The sequence below is a fragment of the Rattus rattus genome, chromosome 12 (assembly GCF_011064425.1).
Source record: "Rattus rattus isolate New Zealand chromosome 12, Rrattus_CSIRO_v1, whole genome shotgun sequence".
Lineage (NCBI taxonomy): Eukaryota > Metazoa > Chordata > Mammalia > Rodentia > Muridae > Rattus > Rattus rattus.
This window is the reverse complement of record NC_046165.1, coordinates 4,423,882-4,440,055: the sequence shown is the minus strand read 5'-3', so window position 1 is coordinate 4,440,055 and position 16,174 is coordinate 4,423,882. Positions and strand designations below refer to the sequence as shown.

General features: G+C 44.6%; 1 protein-coding gene across 6 annotated transcripts in view; it reads left to right on the top strand.

Moving 5' to 3' along the window:
• Positions 1 to 16,174, top strand: part of Mbnl2 (muscleblind like splicing regulator 2) — a 159,705-nt gene that overhangs the window by 118,794 nt on the left and 24,737 nt on the right. The window contains exons 6-9 of one of the 6 annotated variants that reach the window (XM_032917745.1): positions 6,027 to 6,080; positions 6,742 to 6,895; positions 13,374 to 13,409; positions 14,683 to 14,777. In XM_032917745.1, the coding sequence (XP_032773636.1) occupies positions 6,027 to 6,080; positions 6,742 to 6,895; positions 13,374 to 13,409; positions 14,683 to 14,777 (339 nt within the window). The remainder of the gene's footprint in view (positions 1 to 6,026; positions 6,081 to 6,741; positions 6,896 to 13,373; positions 13,410 to 14,682; positions 14,778 to 16,174) is intronic. The other 5 variants (XM_032917748.1, XM_032917747.1, XM_032917750.1 and 2 more) reach the window with 5 other exon arrangements.

Genomic DNA, 16,174 nt, shown 5'->3' with positions numbered 1-16,174 from the left:
CTGACTGTGCAGCCTGCCAACAGCTCAGAGATTTCAAGCGCAGCAGCAACTCAGGAAAGGATGAAAATGGAATTGAGCTAGCTGGCGCTAAAAAAAAAAAAAAAAAAAAAGAACTAAAAGACATATAACCCAGGCTAGCCCTTTAATTCTCCTCACTGTCCCTCGGGAACCAATTCTGCTCCTGAATCTCACAGCCTCCAGCTGCCCCTTGGCCACAGGAATCATTGTCATTTTGACCTCCTGGGAGCCTATGAGGACTCCAGAATCTTAAGGCTCACCCAGAGTCTCAGGATCAGAAGTTTAATTTTTAAAAAATAATACCCTGTTAGGGACTGGAACGATAGCTCAGTGGTTAAGTGTGGACAGTCTTTGGGAGGACTGCAGTTGGCGTCCATCACCACCCACATCAGGTGCTCACAATAGCTGTACTCCAGCTCCAGGGGGATCCGACTCTTAGCAAATGCAGACACAGACACACACATACACATAACATTTGAAACCTCCTAGGTGTTTGGCATGCACGTTGACGTTTGAGAATCATGTGTCCAACCGCCCCTCAAGTTTGGCTACATTTAGGAATCAACTGAATGGTTTGGGAAGGATCTACCATTGATGCCTAACCCCAAAGCAGCTCGGTGAAGTGCACCAGGCCCAGGCCCTCTGAATCTTCAGGGCAACTCAACTAGAGTGCACACCCAACAGCTGAGAGCCAGGGCGCTAGGCTGCAGACATTTCTAATGAGTTCACTTTAAAGCAAGACATCCCGCTCATCAGAAGTCTTTAAATGTACAGTGGGCACATCACATCCACTCACAGAACCCATTTAGGGCCTGCCAGCCCTCAAGCACCTGCTGGGTGGAGTGAATGGATGAGGCTGGTTGCTTTGCCCTCCAAGAGTAAACAACTGTGCTTGTCAGCACGGACACAGTGTGGTGGGCTCAGGGGAGAAGGAAGGACACCAAGGCCAATCCTCCCGAGATAGGACTTCAGAGACGGAAGGGACCTAAAAGCATAGTCTAGGTGCTGGAGAGATGGCTCAGTGGTTAAGACCACTGGCTGCTCTTCCAGAGGACCCAAGTTCTATTCCTAGCACCCATGTGATTCACAACCATCTCTAATTCTGGTACTAGGGCACCCAGAGCCCTCTTCTGCTCTCCATGGGCACTGCACGTGGTTCAGACTGTATCTCTCTAGTGTCTTGGGTCCTTTCTAAGTTTTCAGGCAGTACACTGAGTCTCTCCGTTCCTGTACACACGGAGCCAAATTCATTTTATAAGCTACACTAGGAACTTAGGACACTTCCTGACCTAACCAGGACTCTGCTATTGAGACGATAGCTTAACTGGCCAAGTTGACTTTTGTGTATCATAACACTTTCAAGAAAGAGAGAAAGACAGGGCTTGGGACCTGTTGGGGACAGTTACCAGGCCGGTCTCCCCTTTCTCCCTTCCATCCCCCTCTGCACGTCATTTCTACTCTCATAGGCCAACCTCTCCCCATGGCACAGTGATCTGTAGGGACACATTCTTACACCTGATGAGAGAGAAAACAATGTTTTCAACAAAGGCTCTAATTAAGAGGGAAAATCATTGCCACTTGTCACCTTCATGGCTATATCTGGACGGTCAAAGTGATAGGAACTGATTGCCCTGGGTCACAGTGGCCGTCTTTCAGCCTGAGACGTGATTAGCTCTGGAGATGAATAAGGAAACATTTGTCCCTCTCACTCAAATATCTGTGGAGATTAAAATCACGGTAGTCACGGCGACTGTCGTGCTCAGCCCTGACTCTGTCACGCTGTGGTTATACGTGCTAGAAGTCGGAGTTCCAATGCACACAATCAATACCAAATCCAGTCCTGACGGGGCAGTGTGCGGATCTACGTCCATGGTGGGCGACGCGGGGTGGTGGAGACCTGACAGAAGTGTCCATTTACCCAAAGCCTCACGGTGTGAGGCTGCAGCGAGCTCGCTCTGCCACAGGCCCGCCTCCACATTCTCACGTAAGCTCATCAGAATGCAGGGGGGTTACTGCAGTGGTGCTGCGAGAGTCAGTTACCATAGTTTCTTGGATTGTTACACTGTGCCCAAATTTGGAGTGCTGAGCAGTCACGGGATTTCGGAGCATCTTCGGGAGGCGACGGAAATCGATGTAGTTTCAGAACAATGCCAGCACCTTTGTGACAGTGATGGGAAGATTGCGGAACCTGTCATGTCTTTCTAGTTAATGGGAGGGGCTCGTTTGAAAACCAGCCTAGGTACAGTTTGATGAACCTTACAGGCAAGATTACACAGAACACCCGCAGAAAGACTATTATCCTATTTCCTTATTTAGAGGGACGGATGGAGAACTGGGTGCAGCTGAAAATGTTAACATTCTGCTCATCTGGCTTCCTTAGCCAGGACAGCACACTTCCATGATGTAGGCTCTTGTTATTGTCCAGGGATTTCCCACCTTACTTTAGACGGTCAGGCACTAAGAAAGAATTTAAAGCTCCGACTCTTGAAAAGAAGACGCATTTGTCTCCATTTGAGCCTTATTCTCTCATAACACCTCTTAAAATATGAGCATCTCTCTCGAGAAGTTTTCAGAGGTGAGAATGAGTGCCTCGGAGCTGCGCCCTTCGTTGGCTTTAACACAAAGGGCGTTTGATCTTCACGTGCACTCTTTGTTCACATAAACCAAGATGGAACTGGTTTGTGAAAGGAAACGGGACGGGCTGCCGTCTGCCACAGAAGTTTCCATTGTTCCGGAAAGCACTCGCCGGAACTCCGAGCGCACGCTTCTGCCTGCCTCCCTTTAAGACCATAAACCAGGTCTTCTGATTGTTTCCCCTGGCTCCCTGACCTCTTCTGTCCTCGCCTCTATGCTGGCCAGGATGGTTGTTCTCACCTTGACCTGCAGTGTGACGGTGCCTTGACTGTGAAAAAGAGATCTCAGCCTCTCGTAGAGTCACTTCTGTCCATCCATCACTTCTGTCCATCCACTCAGACCGAGGCCTCAGAGGACCAGTGAAGGAGAAAAGACCAGCAAGAAACAAGACCAAGTATCTGGCATGCAGTAGAGCTACGGTTAAATTGCCAAACAGACTCTAACACACACACACACACACACACACACACACACACACACACACACACACACACAGGGGCTGCTCCTACCCTGAGCTGCAGGCTGAGCCTCAGGGTTGGTGCGCTCTCTGTGGGTGAACATTCAGTGCAGACATTCTCACCTGTGGCGGTAGCTGTGTACCAGCAAGCCTGTGGTGACATCATTATACACCTACACAGACGTCTTTAAAATAGTCTCTGTGTGTGCCAGATGTAATTAAAATGCTTAATTAATATGTATGTATATGTATTAAATACATACATGTATTATGTATGAAACCCTTCATACTTCACAACCTCAATGCATCTTAGAAGAAAACTGTATCTAATAATAGAAATATACCGTGCAGTGGGAAAGGGAGAAATGTCGCTGTTCTCACGTTACACTAGCTTCCTGAGTCACTCTAAAGTGTAAAAATTAGGTTTTGACAACCCAAAAGAAAACCCAGACCATTAGGCATCCGTATGACAGCCGTAAAAAGGGATTCTTAGCATTACTTACCCTGCCTGGAGAACTCACTGAAGGATGCTCTGTTGTGTCAAAACTGCATTCCCTCCCGTGTACCAGCCTTGGAGACTCTTCCAGAAGGCAAGTCAGAAAAGACCCACCCATCAGGAAATTCGTTTCCAAAATCCCAAGGGCTGGAGAAGTGGGAGCCTTGAGACGGAAAGTTAAGGACAGACTTTGGACTCTGCCACCTGATGAGCATTCTGGGTACTCTGCGAGAGCAGCCGTGGGGCCCTCTTCAGTGAACCACGACTAGCTGGGGCTCAAAAAAACACAAGCCTGTGAGGGCCAGCGGGAAGGCCCAGTGAGCAGCCACTTACTCCTGATGACCCCAGGTCAATCCCCAGGACCCACACCGTGGAAGGCTGAGTGTCTCCCCGAGTCATCCTCTATCGGCCACACACCCGCCACCTTGCCTATGTGTAGAGATGCGTGCGTGGGCACACACACACACACACACACGCACACAGTAAAGCAGACCCTGCATCAGTTAACACTGTGAAGCTGTACAGGGAGGAAAGATTGAAATGGAATCATGGAAGTTTATTGAACTTACATTTAATAATATCCAGGAGTTGCTTGGCACTGTGGCCCATGCTTGTAATCCTAGCATTCTGGAGGGCTGGTGCAGGAGAATTGCTGTGAGTTCAAGGCCAGTCTGGACTAAAGAGTGAGACTTTGTCTCAAAAACAAAAGAGTTTGGGGCTGTTTTTGTTTTCAATATTCCGTTTTCTTTGCTCAATCTATCATTCGATGACCTTTGTCCAAGCTGCCTTCTAGAGCATTCTACTCCCTGTTGGGGATTCTCTGCTGCAGCTCCTTTCACCTTACTGCTAGTCTCTTTCTCAAAGTTCCATCCTCCTAAGCGATCTTCTCTCACCTTTTTAAATCCCGAATCATGGGATGCTGAGCAACCGACACTTGCCAAGGAGAATGGCATTAACTGTTCCCGCCTTGAGGGCAAAGCACCATCTCCTTTCGATTCCAACACCATCGTTCTCCCACAGAACGTGAGACTGAATTTTATCAGACAGACCTTGGGGATTTACCTATTGTGCTAACCATAAGGGGGATGGTCATTGTTCCCGTTTGCACTGAAGCTGCTTCCTGGGCTTCTTTATTCTCACAGGATCCAATCATAGACTCTTTCCACTTTTTAACAGCCAGAAAGAAGAGATTTTTTGGTTTTTTGGTTTTTGTTTTTGTTTTTTCCATTGAGGTCTAAATCCATATCCAATACTACCTTGGTTGTTTAAATGAAGCTATCTTCCCAGATGTATGGTTGTAAGCTGAAGGCAGCGTTCCGCTTGTCTGAAGGCAGCATTCTGCTTGTCTGAAGGCAGCGTTCTGCTTGTCTGAAGGCAGCGTTCTGCTTGTCTGAAGGCCATTCGGTCCCTGCTATTTTAGCTGCTTATTCTAGTGAAAGCCCCACTTGTCACCAACCTGATAACCCCTGATCGTAGCTAAAAGTACAGATAGTATTGCTAAAGAGAAATCATTTTAATACCCAAGGATGTGAAATGCCTTTTAAAAGGGTATTTTCTTAGAATAATCCGGTAAGTTGTTTGAAATAAATTATCATTTCAAATGTAGCAGAAACAGAACGGATGATAAGTTAGTATTTAGAAATGAAGCAGAGTACAAGTGAACAGTTGGGAAAGTTCCTGTTTAAATTCAAATTAATTGTCTGAGGTCTGGGACCTTCACCCACATGCTGAGACCCACCCTAGCAGAATGAAGACAGGAACTGAGGCAATTTCCCGTGTGATTCAGCCAAAAAATAACGACCCAAACCCAAACAGTTTTTTTGCGTAAATAACCTTGTGTTTGAATATTTTTTGCCTGAATATTTTTGTCTCAGTTTGCCACTTCATTTTGTTAGGTTCATCTGAATCAAAGCATAGCTAAATGAAGATTTTTTTTCAATTGGGATGCACTTGATTTCTTTATAACTTGATTATGTTATATCGGAACTAACTTATCAGATGTTCTTCCGCCCTATGGTCCTTAAAAGTTTTGCATCCCCCCCTCCCCGCCCCCTGAAGCAATATAAAAAAAAAGTGCTTATGGTGTGTATGCAAGCTGCTGTTTTAATTAACTTTCCTGAATTTCAAACATCTATATTTTACTCTCTTATATGCTTTTAACTAAGGTACAGTAGATGCATTTTTTGCTTCGATACTAATTTAAGGTGTAATATTCATTTCTTTAGAGAACATTTTTGTTGTTGTGCATGCCTAGTGTTTTGTACGTTGTATATTGCATTCAGAATATTTTTTTCCTTCTCACCTATCCACAATGCAATGCCGTTCCCATGATGCACCTCTGCTTGCTGTTTACCTGTATGTTAATTCGCTTGAATCCCATTGGCCCACTGCCATCATGTGCTCGCTGCCTGTTATTAAAAGACTCAGTCGACTGCCAAAGCACTGAAGCGACCTCTCGAAGCAACTGTAGACCTGGTACTTTGACCTTTCACCTTTCGCTTTGCATGTAGCTTTTCAGAGAACCAGCTGAGATTTGTATGTAAAATACTGGTTGCAGCCAATCATTATTATTAATTTTAAAGTGGAGGATTTCAATAAGGTGTTTAGTCATCTCATTTGCATATGTAATCTGGGAAATAAATATTAAATCTAACAAAATTTTAATACCTTTTCCAAAAGGAGTGAAGCAAATTTAAATTATGTGGCTCAGAGAAATGCTCATTGTAATTCTTATTAACCTTTAAATTCAAGAAACTGCCATTCAGTTAAAGAATAGATATTAATAATAACGCAAATGTTCCTTTTTCCCCCTTAGTGTAGTTTAACCCGTTTAAAAAAAAAAAGCTGAAGCCATTTTTTTCCATTGTTGTTGCTTGATAGCTTTTCTTTTCCTTAGTTGAGATGCTACTGTTTTTTGGGTTACAGAATTCATGCTTCCGCTCTCAATAACAAACTCTCACTCATTCGACATTGCCGCTGTTTAAATTAAGGTGCATGGCAGAGGCATCTCCTTAGCTGTGGTTTTTTAAAGAGAGAAAGGAAAGAAAGAAAGAATGTTGCACTTGGTGATCTCTGTGGACCTGGAGCCCACCCTTGCGTTAAGTTGGACACATCTTATCGAATTCTTCCCTTCCAGGCCTTCCCTCCTGGTGCTCTTCACCCTTTACCAAAGAGACAAGCACTTGAAAAAAGCAACGGAGCCAGCACGGTCTTCAACCCCAGCGTCTTGCACTACCAGCAGGCTTTGACCAGTGCGCAGTTGCAGCAACACACGGCGTTCATTCCCACAGGTACGTGCCCTTACTCTCCACGTCTGTGTCCTGTGTCCTTCTGGTCATGTGCTTTCTTCTCATTTCTTTAAGCTGTTTGGTGGCATCTAGTTTGCATTTAGAAGGTGCAAATACAGGCTGGCCCACCACAGCCATGGCTACCTGGCTTTGAGAGCTAAAGGCAGTTAGCATTCTAGAGCCAAGTGTTTGGTGGGATTTAGCTTGAGAGACAGGGAGCAGGTTAAAGCTTTGGGTCTCTTCTATTTACGCAAGCCCGGTAAAGCAGTTTATGTAAGCAAGATTTTTCTTTATATGAGATAATTGAAATTTGTCCTTAACACTCAATGACCTAAAAACATAAATTCCAGTAAATACTAACCATTTTCTTCCTGCTTCTATTCAGAGCACTAAAAAGGCTAAGGCTACTCAAATGAAAGCAATCTTCTACTCGTATCTTTATATCCATTCTCTCTCTCTCCATCCTTCTCCACTCTCACCAAGTTCACAACTTATCTGGGGTGCTTGCCCTCCATTTCTAAGCCAATGAGTGACAAGAGGAGGGGCTAGCATCCCTCAGCCTACCACTCGCTAGAGACCATCTGGTAACCACAGGGTCTCATGGGCAAAAGGGTCTTCATGAATTCCTCATCCAGTGGACTGTTTTACAAATGAGAAAACTGAGGCCCCCGCCACGATAATGAGAAGTGACTTTCCAAGGTGGCAGAGCTGACACAAACACCAGGCTGCTGTTCCAGTGCCTGGTTCCATTTACATAACATTACACCACCTCCACTGGCCCCTACATGGAGTCTACAAACTTCTCCCACCAAAATCAGATTAAAGTGGGTTTTTTTTATTTGTTTTTGCAGTAGCATGAAAAATCAATTCAGGTGAAGGAAACCAACGTAACACTTATCCATTCCCATGCCCCTCCTCACCATATTTTACCCAGTTCAGAGACTGCAGACACAGCCACATGCACACACCCACACCCCCACACACACCCTCACAAACATGGTCATCTTCCCTGGCCAACTCTACCTTTTTGTCTCTGTTAGAAACAGGTGACTTAACCCTTGTTGGGAAGAACAGCCCCTGGATTTTCCAAGCCTATATTTTTGTCCCATCACAGCAAGGAGACACTGTCATTAATCTATGTGATTAGATATATTGATCTTAGAGGCCATAGCCTATAAGCATTAGGGTTGGAGGTAGCTAGTTTTTATTCCAGTAACAGTCTTTGCATAAAAACTATAAACGAATGGTAATCTATCTGAATTAGTATTTTAAATGAATTAGTAACCTATAAACTATACTTATTAATAAAAATGCACTGTCAGAAAGCACGTGAGTTCTGCATCTATATTAAAAATATTTTCATATCTCACCCTGTTGCAACCTTAATTAATGACATTCCATGCAGTCCAAGCTTAGCCCTATTTGTGATGGTAACGCACCTGAAATAACATAGTTACCAGAGGGTCAGCTCACCCTGAGGATCCTGTGTGGTTACTACAAGTGTCTCATTGTAGACCTTGTGGCCATTATAGACCGTTAAGAGAGAGAAAAAAATTACTGAATGAAAACTATGAAAGACAAGTCTGTTTCTGAAGAACGGGTAATACAGACGTTACCGTCTCCTGGGAGTACCAGTGAGGCCCTTTACAGCACGTGGAATACCCCAATCCAGTATGGACTGGTTGGCTAATTCATCAAAACTATCCCCACTCTAAGATTCTGTAAAGACTCCCTTAAGTATTTGCTAAGCAAGGGTGAAGAGTCCCTATTGGCTGGGCTGTGTCTGTCGCCCTCTGGTGGATTCCTCAGGAACTGCTCAACTGTGCTGGCAACTTTCTGTAGCCTTTGGAGGCCAAAAGGTGAACTGTAGCCTGGTTAGTTCTGTGAATTACAAGTATTTATAGCATATTTACTATATGCTATAAAGATCACAGTGGATAACCATGTGAATTTTGTGTACTGGAGTGGTGTTTGAACTATCAAGAAATTCACTACACTTCTCTGAAGTGACAGAAATAATTTTATTAAAATAGGTTCAGCAGAAGTTCTCATATACACAGAAAAATCTCCACGACTGTGGTAGGCTTTCTTGTTTGTCTGCTTCAGGGAGTCTTTCTTATAAGCCATGTTTCCAACTTTATATAAAAATGACTGCGATAATAATTTGCACTGTTGTTTTTAAACCTCTGCTGGTCAGGTGACGACACTCTGGTGATTTTTTTGGCAGATGGTTAACCCATTATTTTCAGTGAACAATTTTTTTAAATCCTTCTGTTAATGTTTTACATGAGCAGTTTTCATACATACGGATCAAAAGCATTTTTTTTTGGTGTGTGTCTTCTTGGACAGTGACCTACGTAGAAGGCCATGCACAGCAAAACTTTGATATGTATTAAAATCCTCCCACTGACACAGTGTGAATTGGGATCTTAGGAAATCTGCCTCTAGGCTTTCAATTCCAATGTAAGACATAGAGTATGGGGTTATTCTCTACAACTATGGTGGGTGGAATTTTTCCTCTTTTCTTTTTCTTTTTTTTTTTTTTTAACTTTTTATAGGGGTTATTTTAACCAAGAAGTTAATACATTTCCCTTGCTACGATAAGAGAGTGGCAAAATCGTGCATGGTCTCAGAAACAGCCGTGTGATTAACGGCTTTGGGCATCTCTGTGACAAGTTTATCTTGAATTACTCTAAGTGTTCCTGGACACACTGTCATTGTTCCTCAAATCGGCACAGTTTTGTCAGTGGCGAGAAGTTATTTGCAGATGGGAAAACTGAGGCTGTGTTTACACTACAAAACAGCATGCACAACTGAGATTACCCAGCTAGTTCTGACTCACGGAAGTTTGAGATGAAGTATCTGTGCAGTGGAAGAACGAAGCGTGTTTGAGATGCTAATTTATCTAGAGCATCTGCAACCTGGTGAAGCTCCCTGATGGTCAGAGTAACAGTGCAGGGTCCTTCCTTAAAATACTTCATTACATTGGAAGTGCATGTGGAAGGTTCTAGGCCAGACATTTCTGAGTAATGAGAAACCATAAGTGTTACATAAAGTTTCTTACGCTCTTGTGAAAGGTTCACCTTCAGTGGAAACTGTCTGCCTAAATTCAAAACGTATGGACTCTGTTCAGTTCAGCAGGCATTCCGTAAGCATGTGCTAGAGTCTGAGCTGCAGACACACAATAAAAATGTAAAGGGGCCCAGAGCTGGATAACAACCAGGGTCCACAGTATGAAGGACGAGACAAAGGGTTGAGCTGGGATGGAGGAGTGAGAGGCAAATGTTCACCTTCACCAGATGTTGGCATGAACAATACAGAGAAGGGAGATTTTCCAAAGCAGGAGAATTTGCTAACAAATTTAAGGGGGGGAGGTGAGATTTTACTGTTAGGGAGGAACATACTGGGCAGGTATGACAAGAATAGGTTTGAAAAACAGAGCACCATTCCCTGTAGTGATAGCATGCATTAATCATAGGATCTGTGGGAAGAGCAGGGGGTAGAACTAGGTAAAAGGTGGGGATGAGGATTTCAAAGCAGAGCAGAACCAGGATCTGGCATTAGGAGAGCAGCCCTCATGTCCTAAGCTCCATTCGTCCCATGTTCAAATCACTCTTGGCCGGCAGAGAAAGGGGCCCAATAAAGTAGCGGGGTTGGGCATTTTCTACATCCAGGACACAAGCCAGAGTGACACACTGCCCTCTGTGACTGCAGGAGTGGTTTCTGATAGTTCACACCCCTTGTATATTCACAAGTGTAACTCTGGAAGCCATTGAGAAAGCATGTTCATCACAGAACATGGGAAGAATAAAGAGGGATTTTTTCAGAATCTTTTGAAGTCTAACACAGTTAACTCTAAAGTGGAGAATTTTACAAACTAGACCCTTTAATAACTTTCAGGAATAAATTTCCCCCAGAGTGTTTTTTAAAGTAGGCTGGAACACTGACTTCCACACAGGGGTATCCCAAGGTGCCCTATGTATCTAGTTAAATGGGTTCTCTGCCTTTTTGAGTCCACAGCAGAATGAGAAAAATGCTAAACACCCATATAAATAGGCTATTAAAATTTAGAGTAGTATGAAGGAAAAGGCAAGAGTTCAAATAATTAAAAGAAATGTAAATGGAAACTGACTTAGGTGACTGGGGGAGGTGGGGAAATTAAGACGAGATGATTTTCTGAAGAAATGTCTCGGACTTTGACACCTGAGGAAAGAAAGAAGTCGCTAAAGATTATTCTAGATCTGGGGTGGGGGGGCCCAAAATTAGATTAAAAGTATGATGTGTTCAATTGAAAGCAAGGAAGGCCCATCCAGATAGACCTTGGTACCAGCGAGGAGGGATGCGGTGGAGAGGTAGTCAGGGCCTGGGCTAGAAGGGCCTCCATCCTCAAAGCAGCAAAGCCTTCCCAGAAGTGGAGTGACTGCCAGCAGAGTGGATCCTGGAGTAGGGGGAGCACGACGGCCAGACAGGATGCTGTTGCAGGGCTGACATGAGTAGCGATGGGATGGGAACTTGCAGAGCAGCAGAAGTGGTGGCTAGGCTCAGAAGCAGCCTCATGCTGGCTCAGTGGGCACGGGGCTACATGAGGCTGAAGTGTCATGCAGGTGATGACATCCATCACGTATTTCCAGATGTGGAGGAGACAGAGCGGGAGATAGCACAGTTTAGCGTGTTCCATTGGAGACCCCTGTGGAACCCAGGTGGGGAGGCCAGGAGAAACGTTAGGTAGAGAGACTTTCAATCTAGCAGGGCACAAAACGTAGAAACCACGAGATCCCTGAGAGCTTTGGAATGTAGGAGTTGAAACACTCATAAAAGATCCACAGAGCAGGGGGGAAAAAAAAGGATCCAGGACAGGCTCTAAAAACTCCAGCACATAGAGAGAGAATTTAGTACAAGTTTTTAGAAGTGCGTGCATGTGTGTGTGTGTGTGTGCGTGTGCGTGTGTGTGTGTGTAAGAATTCAAAGAAAGAAAGTGGCTTAGCATGCAGAGTGTAGGCAAGTGCAAAATGTCCTGGAAACTGTGGATGAAGTTATAACAGAGCGAGAATAAAACCAACTAGAAGAGGATTGAAGGGCTAAAGGACAGATGGAAGCCAAGAAATCAAAGTGTTGTGTAGGGAACTTTCTAGATGTTTATGAAAGTAGAGAGATGGGGATGGAGGAGGAGATCATATGAGATGCATGTGAGTACACGTGTGTGTCTCGGTGTGCTGCCACATTTCCAGTTTAAAAAAAAAAAAAAAAAAAAAAAGAAGCCAGCAGTAGCCTGCTTTGGATAGGCTTTTCCTAAGTCAGTGATAGCAGTCTGGTCAAAATGTAGGTCAGGCAAGAAGTCCTTATGAACGTGAATGAAGATATTTAGATGCTAGATTCACATCTAACGTCTTAGCATGTAGTCCTGAAACCTTCAGCACATGCACCTACATTCATTTAAAACTACCATACCACTCTGACACATTCACAACCCTGAGTTTCCAGGAGCCCCAACATTGCCTTCTCTACATTCTGAGGAACAGAGCCATTGGCAGGCAATCCCTCAGAGCTCCCGACACAGCTTTCCCGCCTTCTGCCTTGCATCGATGTTCAGTCAGAATTTCCTGACGCGTGTACATCAGTCATTAAGATCATTCACAGATACCACACTTCTTCCCCAAGACGCACTGAAGTTGGCCGTCCCTCCCACCCACTAACCCAGACGCCAGCCCGAGACTCTCTAACTCTTCCGTCCCTCGGAAGCCATCATCAAAATCTCTCACCAGGGTCCTACGATTGCTTGTGTGGCACTTAGATGTCACTGTCACGTGCCAGCCCTGTGCCACAGAGTCTCCTCTCCAGAGCAGATCCCAGGCCTGTGTGGCGGCTCTGCTCAGGAGCGTCCACCTATTCCTATCCCAAGTCGCTGCTTGAGAGTCCCCTGCCCTATCTGTCAGGGCTTTGATTCAGAGGATGCGAACTCTCAAGTCACTGTTCTTCTCACATTGCTATCCACACAGCACACATTTCATCACCAAACTGACTCAAGGCCGAGCATCAGCTCTGGCCTGGATCTGGCTTGGACTCTACCCCTGGCCTGGCCTGGCCTTTGGCTTGCACTGCACACACGACCTTGGAGGAGTTACTGTGCCTCAGATTTTTTCATCTGTAAAATACCTGCTCTCCACCTGACCGGGTTAACTTGATCACGTGTGGAAACCCTTTGAGGTCTTCAGAGAAGGACACAGTTGTACCATCACATGCCATCCTCCTTAGGATCATGTTGACCTAGAGTAGAAAGGGGAGAGTGCTCAGAGAGTGGGACTTGGGATCTTATTGGCTTTCGAGGAAGTTGGATCTATCTGCTATACTGACGATGTGAACGGCCCTAAGAACTGTGTAAACTAACCTCCTTGTGCTTCGATCTCACTCTGAATGTTAACTCTAAACAGCTAACCTGTTTCTCTCCCTTTTATTCACCTTCCCCCCCATTGCATGACTTCAGGGTCAGTTTTGTGCATGACACCCGCTACCAGTATTGGTAGGTTTCAACCTTTTTTATTTGTCTTTTATATGATGTGCAATGCCTTCACCGTTTGACATTTATTTCAGAGACATAGAGAATGCTTTAGGAAGTAGATCTGAAGGCTTAATGGCTTTAGAGTTAACGTGTAAGCTATGCTTGTGTATTTAAGAGAGTGATGGTTTTTAATGTGACCTCTTAATGCTAGAATGACCGCCACAGAGACGTAAAGCCACAAGCGCAAGTGTGCTTTTTTTTTTTTTAAATGATTTGTGCTGTTTCTCTTTATAGTTTATCTGGTTTAGCATGAGGCAAGCAGAGGCAGGCTAATTTCATCAATGTTTTAAAGTTTCATAGTGGTGTGCCTTTATCTCCTCTTTGCTGTGTGTTAGAGTTATCAGAGTTTCCCAGAAGTATTTATTTTTTGGAAAATAAAATTATACTTGGATGTATTTTGAAACCAAGTGTCTGAACTACCTTGCTTACTTATCTTTTTAGAGGACAGACTTATTGGTAATGGCTTTTTTTTTTTTTGTCTTGTTATTTTATTTTTGTGCCTCCACATTCCCTTAGGTGGGGAATTTCAACAGTGGGGTCTTCTCTCGCATTCAGGGCCTTGGCACACAAGTCTGTCTTCAGGACAGCTGATCCATTTCACTTACGAATTCAGAAAGTAAACATTGGCAGCATGGATCTGGTTACTTCATGGTAACTGCTCTAGAATTTACACCAAGGCCGTCTCTGTTTAGTGACCGGAGTAAAGCATGGGGCCACTGAAACTCCACTTTACAATTGTGCTTCCAAATTTAAGAAATTTTTTTTTTTGATCTAACCACAACTGATTCCAAAGTTCATCTTATTCTAAATTAGGCCCGCTGAGCCTGTGATGTTTTGGAATATATGATTAGTCCACTTGGTTCACTGGATGTTACCTATCATGTTATGTAGAGAAACAGCCATAACTATTGGTCACGATGTCGTCCTCTGAATTGGGAATGGCTCTGTTGTTGGAAACAAAGCATTTGTAAACACGTTGATCAAAGCGGTGCGCTTTGGCCTTTCTGGGAATCACTGATTATGTTTGAAAACTTCCTTTAATTGTATTTGTAATAAGCTATTTTCCCTTTTTATTTCTCTCCCATGCTTCCTTGCTTTGCACTGTGGTCGCATGCCATCTGCTGGTTAACCCATGATGGCTTGCTGCTCTGATATTCACCATGCCAAATACCACTTCTATTACCATAATGCTACACCCTCCTGTTCATTGCTCCCATGGTTCCCCTCCTGAAAGTACCCATGATGCACAGCGCTACGTCCGCCACTGTCTCTGCAGCAACAACTCCTGCAACAAGTGTCCCCTTCGCAGCAACAGCCACAGCCAATCAGGTTTGCTCCTTTTAAAGCTTTTCTTTCACAAATCCCGAACTCTAAATGAGTGCCGATATTTAAAGGAAAAAAAAAAATTCTCGGTGAGAATTTTTTTTTCGTGTTTATCCATCAAACTTTGTTTTTTTGTTTTTTGTTTTGTTTTTTTTTTTTTTTTTTGATTGGTTTACAGCGAGCATTTGTGGACAGGTTGCACTTAATTTAGAGTTAACATTTACGGCAGATAATGACGTAGCTACGTTTTGTGTCGCACTGTTTGTTCTCGTACCTAATATTGTGTGATTAACCTGACAGGCTTAAGCTCCCTTCAGTAGGGTGTTGCTTACCCAGCGGTTTGCGAGTTACCACCTAAGGAACGTAGAACTCTGCCTGTGGGTGCTCCCAAACCGGATCCACTTTGATTCGGCTCATTCTGTGATGGGAGAAAAAAAAAAAATCAGAAATTCTCCTCCCACACCCTGAGTGTCGAATCTGAGGTCCCAATATTCCTTATGAAAACTGACCTCACACAGGGGTTGACTCAGTGTGCTCTGGAAGATCTGTTCAGACCCAGCGTTAAGAGCGACCCTGAGAGAACGCTGTGCCACCAGTGTGCTGGGCTCCCCACTGATGGCGTTAACTGAATATGAGAATTCACAATGTTGGCTTCATGCATGTGCCGCTAGGGCCTGGGGGACGCCTCTCGTTGGGGAGAGCCAGTGGGGCTGTTTCCTGCTCTGTGGTCACAAGAGGACTGTGTCCCTGACCCTGCCTAGCCAGTTCACACACATACTTGCTGGCCACAAGGGACAGATGTAAGCTGGTGGGCTTATCTCACTGAGGAAAGCACCTCCACAGGGAGACCTTCCCTTCATAGAATAATTCTGGGGGGTTTGTTTGGTTGGTTTTTTTTTTTTTTTTTTTTTCATTTTGCGTTTTGTTTTAAATAAACTCAACCATGCTGAGAAAGGGTGAAAAAGATTCTTTAAAAAAAAAAATGTGGGCTGAGACCCTGGGAGGAGGGCCAGGCAAGTAGGTGAAATGGTAAGTTAAATGGTGGAGGAGGAGGAGGTTACGCCAGGGTGTGGACGGCTGTTTCCAAGCTTCAGCCTGCAAGCCGGAAGGGTGGGTTCGCCTCCAGTGTGAATTCATGACCCTAGAGCTCTGGGCTTCCTCTAAAGGAGAGGTGGGACTACACTGCAGCAGTAAATGCCACACCCTACTGAGTCCTGATAAGGCAGACCTATGGGAAGTGGGCCCCAGGGTTAGTGGACCCCAGAGATACTAGGAGGACAGTGGCCACCTCTGCTCTTCACAAGCGCCAGGCCAGCTTGGCCTCCAAACCAGCATTGGGAAGAGCAGCAGATAACTTCCTGAACTGGGAAGACCTGACACCTGTCTGTTATTTGGTAGGTTCA